The 9,073-nt window shown below is 36.9% G+C and overlaps 1 protein-coding gene across 2 annotated transcripts; it reads right to left on the reverse strand.

Moving 5' to 3' along the window:
• Nucleotides 1-489: 489 nt before the first annotated feature.
• On the reverse strand, nucleotides 490-8,778 carry LOC149213124 (polygalacturonate 4-alpha-galacturonosyltransferase-like). Of its 2 annotated transcripts, none has more exons than XM_089391959.1 (7): nucleotides 3,751-8,778; nucleotides 3,102-3,436; nucleotides 2,582-2,938; nucleotides 1,895-2,482; nucleotides 1,696-1,751; nucleotides 1,433-1,550; nucleotides 490-1,082 (listed from the first exon to the last, which is right to left on the reverse strand). In XM_089391959.1, exons 4-7 carry the CDS (start codon nucleotides 2,420-2,422, stop codon nucleotides 882-884), a joined length of 903 nt encoding a protein of 300 aa, XP_089248085.1. In that variant the 5' UTR covers nucleotides 2,423-2,482; nucleotides 2,582-2,938; nucleotides 3,102-3,436; nucleotides 3,751-8,778; the 3' UTR covers nucleotides 490-881. The 2 variants fall into 2 exon arrangements, 1 of the variants encoding a protein (XP_089248085.1); XR_016250790.1 differs by having other exon boundaries at nucleotides 968-1,082; nucleotides 1,193-1,550.
• Nucleotides 8,779-9,073: the final 295 nt, after the last annotated feature.

The raw sequence follows: 9,073 nt of genomic DNA on the forward strand, positions 1-9,073 counted from the left end.
ATGAATTATCAACCAGAATCAAGGGCATTTACACTTTACATTTGACAATCTATTGTAGTATGAATATTGAGGTCACAACTATTCATTTATATTGAATTGTTGTAAGAAAGGCTGATCATATTTTATATATTTTGTCTAGTAAGGCCTGCACTTCGTCATTTCCAGCTCTAACCAAGGTTTCATGTTTCCATTGTAATCAACAGCAGCTGCATTGTCAATGTCTAAACAGTCCACGTTAGGATTACATGCTAAACCTAGCACATGCCAAGACTTGTCCAAGGAATGGGTCAAGCCATAAAACGTTCAATCCAGGGGGTAGTGTTCCAAGCTTCCACAACACTCTATCCTCATTCTAACATACAATAAAAGAAAAACTTAGAAATCGAACAAAGAAAAACCCATTAAGCTTTTTTAGCTAATTACTTCAGATTACTTCAAATACTTTAAAGTAAGCATCACAGGAATTAACATAAATAAACCACACTACACACTTACAGTGTTCTGCCACTTGTGATATATTCCAGTTATTTCTTATTTCTCCCATTCTTTGAGATCAAATATATTCATCCCATATGCCCAACCACAAGCATTAGGATCAAAGTGCTTGGCTATGTGCGGATTGGAAAAATTAAGGTATTTGTCAAACTGGCGAAAGCTTTCTCCACAAGTTTCCACTGAACCATTAACCTTTCCATGAAGATCTACTGACCACAAGGGCATCAAATCTTTTTGCACCACAATATCATCATCCAAGAAATGGATCTTGTCCATTTTGAGATAAACTTGTGGAAGATAGAAATGAAGATGATTTAGCACAGATAAATATTTTGGATTTATATATTTCAAATTGGAGGAACGCGATGAGAGTGTAGTCGAGTGATCTACCTTGAAATAATACTCTTTAATAGCTGCGGATTCAAGTTGGTGAAGCACAGGGCAATAGGAGGAATTGAGCCATTTAAAATCATAACATTTTCTACATGTATCGTAGCTTTCCCTGGGGGATTAAGTAAAAACCATGTTTTCATGGCCCCAAAATTTAACTTGTCCATGATGAGATGAAATACATGTTTCTCAGATTCCTGCAAACACATGTAAATCACCTACAATGAGATCCAAATATTAAATGTAAAATGTAGCAAAACTGTTGGACTTCCAAACTTTAGAGTAATTTAAATTAATAACACTTCACCTTAGCATTCATGACAGTTGAATTCACAACCACAGATGCAGCCAATACATTGTCAGAAAATAATGCATAGTGATAAAGAGTCGGATACTCCAACTTTTCCTGTTTAGGAAATTATCACTTTTCAAGAGGAAGAAAGTAATAATCTATGGTCAATCACATGGACAGACAGTGCGGGCCCTTGGGAACAGACTTTGTTGCCACCTGACATAAAAGTTTACTTTGCTTTTCCAAGGTCCTTACTTGATCATCTGTAGACTGAAGCATGTTTTGCAACTTCTTTGTTATTGTCAAACAGCCATAAAATTGTTCTCTACCCTTGAATAGGACATGACCCATAGCCTTGATCTTCTTAGGTGCACTGAAACATTCATATCAATTACTGGTCATGAAAAAGAGAATGAAAACCAGAAATTTTGACACGCAGATTGTAAATTTAAAAGAAACAAAGGATATGAACACCAAATGCAAATGGAAGCACTTAAAACTATCGATTTAGAAGCAACCAATGTGAAAATCTAGTGGGTAGTGTTCCAAGCTTCCACAACACTCTATCCTCATTCTGACATACAATAAAAGAAAAACTTAGAAATCGAACATAGAAAAACCCATTAAGTTTTCTAGCTAATTACTTGAGATTTACTTCAAATACTTTAAAGTAAGCATTACACGAATTAACATAAATAAACCACACTACACACTTACCATGCTCTGCCACTTGTGATATATTCCAGTTATATCTTCTTTCTTCCATTCTTTGAGATCAAATACATTCATCCCATATGCCCAACCATAAGCATTAGGATCAAAGTGCATGGCTATGTGTGGATTGGAAAAATTAACGTATTTGTCAAATCGATGAAAGCTTTCTCCACAAGTTCCCACTGAACCATTAACCTTTCCATGAAGAACTACTGACCACAAGGGTGTCAAATATTTCTGCACCACAATATCATCATCCCAGAAAAGGATCTTGTCTAGTTTGGGATAAACTTGTGGAAGATAAAAAAGAAGATGATTTAGCATGGAAAAATATTTTGGATTTATATATTTCAAATTGGAGGAACGTGCTGAAAGTGTAGTTGAGTGATCTGCCTTTAAATAATACTCTTTCATAGCTGCGGATTCAAGTTGGCGAAGAACAGGGCAATAGGAGGAATTGAGCCATTTAAAATCATCATCATTTTCTACATGTATTGGAGCTTTCCTTGGGGGATTAAGTAAAAACCACATTTTCGTGGCCCAAAAATTTTACTTGTCTGTTATGAGATGAAATACATGTTTCTGAGATTCCTGCAAACACAAGTAAATCACCTACAATGAGATCTAAATATTAAATGTAAAATGTTGGACTTCCAAACTTTAGAGTATTTCAAATTCATAAAACTTCACCTTAGTATTCATGATAGTTGAATTCACAACCACAGATGCAACCAATACATTGTCAGAAACTAATGCATAGTGATAAAGAGTTGGATCCTCCAACTTGTCCTTTTTATGAAATTTCGCTTTCCAAGGGAAAGCAAGTAATAATCCATGGTCAATTGCATGGACAGATAGTGCAGGCCCCTGGGAACAGTCTTTACTGCCAGCTGACTTAAAAATGTACTTTGCTTTTTCAAGGTCCTTACTTGCTCGTCTGCAGACTGAATCATGGCTCGCAACTTCTTTGGTACTGTCCCACACTCATAAAATTGTTCTCTAGCCTTGGATAGGACATGACCCATAGCATTGATATTCCCAGGTGAACTAAAACATTCATATCAATTATTGGCCATGAAAAAGAGAATGAAAAGCAGAAAGATTGACACACAAACTGCAACTTTAAAAGAAACAAAGGATATGAACACCAAATGCAAATGGAAGCACTTACTACTCTTGATTTAGAAGCAGCCAATGTGAATACTATTACCTTTGAGGTAGATCAGAATCTACATTAGCCTCACCCAATGTACGCTGACATTCTTTAATACAAAACATCAATTCTTGGTATAAATCAAGATTATTCCTAGCCTGGGAAATGCTTGAATACACCCTAGCTATGATCAGTTGGTCTCGCATCAATCCAACAATGGAGTAAGAATTCTCGTTCTCATTCTCCCACCTCCAAATGTTGTATTTTCTCAGGATAGCAGAATCTGCCTCCTTGGAATGTTTAATTATTGCGTTCTCAAGATCAACTCGTTTTTCTTCATCCTGTTGAATCAGCTCTGTTGACCTTTTCTCTCTCCTCTTTTGTCTCAATTGCTGTAAGCATTAAACTACTATAAATTAAAGCATACTATGCTAAAATCAAAGAAATATAAATTTGTTCTATTGGAGAAGTAAGATTCAAAAAGGATTTTGGAAAATAATATAACAATTCCATTTTCCATGAGAACAAAAATTAGCGATCTAGTGCAGCAAAGAATTTTACCCTCCACGAAACTTTTGTTGGACTTTCTTCAAGCTGCAAATGGTTTGCATTACAACAACCATTGTCCTGGGAGTTTGACTAGACATTACCTTACAGTAGGCTACCAACATCATAGATCAGTTAACCAGGGAAAATCAAAACTTACCATCAAGAACATTCTCTTTGACATCTCAATGTTCACTTCCTGTGTCATCCTCTTGAAACCTAGTAAGAAGTTCTTCATCGTTGGAAGTTTTTTTCTACACCTCGTCATTCATTTAACCCCCCTCAGGATTTTCCTTGCCTTCTTCATTGATGATCACAGCGTACTGTTTCGAATGTAACTTTTCGGAGCTGTCTCTAGAAGTCATTTGCCTCTGCTTGATGTACATTGTTAGAAATAGAGAAGCACCCCTGCCAATGCCAGTTTTCACTTCCTGCTTAATACAACCCTACTCAACTACTTAGATCATCATCACATAGGTTTCCTTACATGTTCAATAGAGAAAATAACCAAAATCTTCACGAATCATACCTCAGAGTTAGTAATATCCCTTTGGCTTACTTCGGAGGGCTTTCTAATACCCATGAGGAAGATAAGTCATTCTGTCCAACAATATTTAAGTTTAGAGTTCTCGACTCCTCTGTGATAGCTGTTATGACATCAATCACCTACCCAGTAAATAAAATTTATTTTCAATTCTCTGCTCAATAGGGGAGAAATCAAAATTAAGATATCCAAATGCAGCAGGTTTCTTATACTTGCCTCCTTTGGGAAGAGAGAGTCAATGCTCTCTGTGTCATCTGCCTGTTCCAGTGAACCCCATAGATAAATAGATAAGAGTAATTTTAAACATATGACAGAGCTCTAGTATCCTCAATAATTCCTCTCTATTTCAATCCACTCAGGTCGATTGAATTTCAGTTTAGGGACACTATTTATTTTCTGGGATTAGACTAACGTAAGTGCAAGTCCATTGCCCAGATCCTGAAAAAGAACAAAATGGCAATAGAAAAACAGAAATGGTTTTCAAGATGTGGAAAGAGAATACCATTCTAACAGATACATCTCTTGAGAAGTTGTGCCCTGCTGTTTTAAATGACGAAAAATGCATAAAAGGTGAGGTAGAAAGACTTGATGGAGATGAATATTTATAAAAATACTGAAATGCTAAAAAGGGGTTGCTTTGCTATCATGCATATGCGAAGATCGAGATTTCATTACACATCAATAATAAAATGGTGTGTATAATATCTATCATTTGTTTTGGCCAATGTGCTCTGAACACTATGGGAATAGTGTGAAAATGATATGTATAGCAGAAAGTAGCTGGTGAACAAGATTGTCATTGTGAATTGGGTCTAGGTTGGGTGGACCAGAACTGGTTTTAGCTTGACTGATGAGAAGTGAATTTAGATTTATGGATGGAAAGTGGGTCTGGCTTAGATAATTAGTGGATGGGAAGAATGATTGTTACCCTTCCCACCCAGATTCAATTGCCACAAGATTCAATTCCCATGAGTAAGATGTTGAACTGAACTCTTAAAAAATATATTTTTATAATACCCACCCAGCTTATGCAGAATCCAGTGCACACTTAGTACCATCCTACTCAGAATGAGGAGTGCCCAGCGAATTCACCAAGCAATTGCCCAGCGAATTTACCAGTAATATGAATTTCCCTTTGTTAAAAAATGGAAAGATCATTGTTATTTCTTGCTATCGGGATGAATGGTTTCATTATCTTTGGCAAGGGAAATTACCCTAGGGGTAGTTGGGAAAACCTTTGCTCTTGCATGAGAGAGGTACAAACTTTGAATCTTTCTCCTGGTAGGTATTGTATCGTGTTAATGCAGAGATGGAGTTCACAGCTTCACACAGATCAAATGAAAGGAAACTATAAAGAAAACTCACAAAATGTCTAGAAAAATGCTAGAGGTGCTAAACTTTTGACAATAAGTGAGGAAAGTAAGTTTGATAACATCTACGCCTTCAGATCCTACGAAAAAGCTAAAAGGAAAATCAAATTCCAAAGTAGGTCCATGGGGTTTTGGTTCATTGATTAACTGTGGGTGGTGAAGGCAAATCAAATTTCAAAGCAGATCCATGGGGTCTTGGTTCAATGGTTAACCGAGGGTGATGATAATTCTCCACCAAGGCTCAAATCACATAAATACATTGTTCAATGGGTTCTCAATGAAAGGGATCTTTCTAAAATAGTATAAGATTACTACACTTCATTGTAATGGAGATCTTACTTGAATGTTGTAAGAATTCTACACTTCATTGTAATACTACCAGATTAAGAAAGGGCATGCTTGCCAATAAAGATAAATTAAACGCTGACCCACCCCAAAAAAAGAGACAGAAAAAACCTGACAAGGGAGGAGGGTAGGAAGAAGCTTACCAGCAAGGGAGGAGGGCAAGAAGAAGCATACTAGCGAGGGAGGAGGGAAGGAAGAAGATTACCAGTTGTAGATGTAGATGTGGCGTGACGAAACCTAACTGCCAAAAAAACCAATGGCATGACCACAAAGATAACAAGGAAGCCCACCACAGCTATTCGATGATGAAAACCCCGACCTCCCCATCCTCCATTTCTACCACGCTGGTAGCCCTGCCACCCTCCATTCCACACACCTCCTCTTTTCACAGGCATCTTTAGCTCTCAACCCTAACACCATTTTTCTCCTTCTCCTCCTCCTAAATAGAAATCGAGCAATGCAACCTTACTTAATCATAATCCTCTACATCAAACCCATATCATGGTTAGCAAAAATATATGAAGTCAGCAACAACCAAAAGAACTGTTAGATCTCATATATACTTCAGAGAATTTGATAGAAAAATTTATGAAAGGCATTACAAAATGGATAGATCAACTAATTTCATGTAGTTTTGGGAAATAAACGAACACTGACATGGTAAAAACATAGATGAAAATGGGCATAGGGGCCAGATGTAGACAGATTTGAGGGTCTCTATCTCTGTTAGCCTTTTTGGTTAAAAAACCAAAACATATAATTAAGGGAAACACGTCATTTAGATTCAAATGCCAACATAGATGTTATTATTAATGGGGATCCTCACCAGTCTCGCTGACTGTTCATACACTACGACATAGGAAGAGGAAGAATAGGTAGGCAGCGTTGGGTATAAATGTCGCCCCTCAATTTACTAATTTAACTGAGCAGGTACTGACCTGGCATGCCTTGCATTGAGGCATGTAAATGTAATGGGAATGCTAGGGGGTAATTTGATGCAAAGAAAGGGTGAATTATGCCTCCCTGAATGCACATCATGAGACTGTGTTTAAGATTCGTGATTTTGAAGCTGCGAGAATACAAGAGTGTAAGCACAAGAAAGAAGCTAAACATATTGTTATCTAACATTTAAAATGGTGACTTGTTGATTGATTTCTCAGTCAAAATAAAGAGAAGAAATTTGATGATTGGGGGAGAGAAATGATGAGGGTTCCATTGAGTAAAGGAAATACATCATTTTGAGGCCATGGATAGATCTTAATGGTCTGGGATGCCAGTGTTATTAAAACCTTACCTAAATGCCTTATGACTACAACATGAATGAGTGTTACACCTAAATTATTGATGCACTAACCATAGGGAGTTGGTATAATATTCATGGTTATGGGTGCTTACAAAACTGGGTTTTCATATACCTATGAAGTGAAGGGGAAGCAAGTACCCTTTCTTCAAGATAGGAGTAAGGATGTAAGCTTTAAACCAGCCAACAAAGAAAAATTTTGTTAAAGGATACATTTTACACATCCTGTGTCCTTTGGTATGAACCGGTTTATAAACATAGTGTTGGATTAATGTCATAACACTTCTAGAAGTTGTTTTGATTCTCAGAAAACATGTTGTATGTTGTCGCCTGCTTCGATTTTTGCACAAGAAACAGTTGGTCCTTTAACAAGACTCGAGTGTGCCAACATGGACTGAGGAAGAGGTTATTAGCATTGCAAACCCTCTTCTCGGATCAGTATGTCAATTTTAAATTTAGCAGAAATTTTCAATAAAACAGATGATGTTCTAGAAGCTAAAAGACAGACAACACAGGAATCTACAACTTCTTACCAATACTGTTGTCATGTTTAGGTTGCCCCACGAGAATGGTATAAAAGTTAAGGTGAGGGCAAGGTATCAGAGCTAAGGTGAGGGCAAGCCCAAGCAAGGAAGAAAGAAATCACAAGAAGTTTTCTGACAACACTAACCTCCTTCCTCTTCAAAGATTAGTCATCTTGAAGCATCTCTAGGATAGATCTCTCTGTCAAATTGTTGGTCAAATGATCTATATCTAAGGCCTTTTGTCATGACTACAACCAGGAAGATTTTGTTGCTTTAGGGTCAAATCTTCTATTATGAAATCACCCTTGAATTGAATTTGGTTTGGAGATAGTGTCTCACTTGGAATTCCTTCTCTGTTGTAGGTTTATATAAAATCATATATGAAGCTATAAAGTTCCTAGCATCTAAGCTCATATATATAATATTATTCTTGAGCTCAATGACATGCCTTTGGCGTTGTATTAGGGCTTTTTCTGTATCACAGAGAAGCATAAAAGGCTACAAAAGGTGGAGTATCCGTAGCCCTTGGACATCAATCAAGAGGGTTTAAAAAAAAGTGTTCATGGTTTCCCATTAGGTAGATGCTTATTGAAGGTAGAGGATCAACATTTTTACGTTTCTGAGATTATGGTATAAAAGGAAAGGGGGTTCATGAAAAATAAAGATCATTTCAGGGATCTTGAAATTTGAAACACAATGTTCTAAAATCTCATTTAAATAGGTATGAATGTTATTGGTGTCTAAGCCAAATGCATCTCAACATTTCTTCTCATATCAACTCATTGAGGAAATCAAGACACACACGTGGGTTTAGCCTAGAGCCATCACTTTTTATATGATTTTTACATCTTGGGTTTAAAAAACCTTGATATAGTCTAATTAGTAATTTCTAGTACCCATGCTCGGTGCATGCTGCACATTATTTTTCATAGCTGCCAAATTTACATTCCATCAGTTAAAGCTAGGATATAATTAGTCTTAGTCAAAGAAGTCTATTTTATTTCATGGATTCAAGCTGAATTTAGTTTACTATGGTTTCTCCTTTCCTTTAATCTACTCTAGTTTCAATAACCATCAAATCTTCCAAAGACATAAATTCGATAATAGAACTGGAGTTAGATAGAGACTTACCGCTGCGAGAAATGGATACAATCAAAAGTTCTTTCCCAAGGCTTGGCGGGTCGATGGGCTCCATTGATTTTTCTCCCTCTTCCCCAGATTTATCAACGGCCTCTGCTGCAACAGCCTCAGAGGGGTTTTGTTCCTGTGCTAGGGAAATGTATGATTCCAAAGGGGATGTCCAACAACCGAAGCTTTTTCATTAGTTACTCGACTCCAGAATTTCTGGAATAGGTCTATCAACCTCTTTCACTGCCTTGGAGGAGAATGCGACAACCTGG

This window comes from Pinus tabuliformis, chromosome 1_1 (genome assembly GCF_031772625.1).
Source record: "Pinus tabuliformis cultivar Carrire ecotype Pingquan chromosome 1_1, CPIR1, whole genome shotgun sequence".
In the NCBI taxonomy this organism is placed as follows: domain Eukaryota; kingdom Viridiplantae; phylum Streptophyta; class Pinopsida; order Pinales; family Pinaceae; genus Pinus; species Pinus tabuliformis.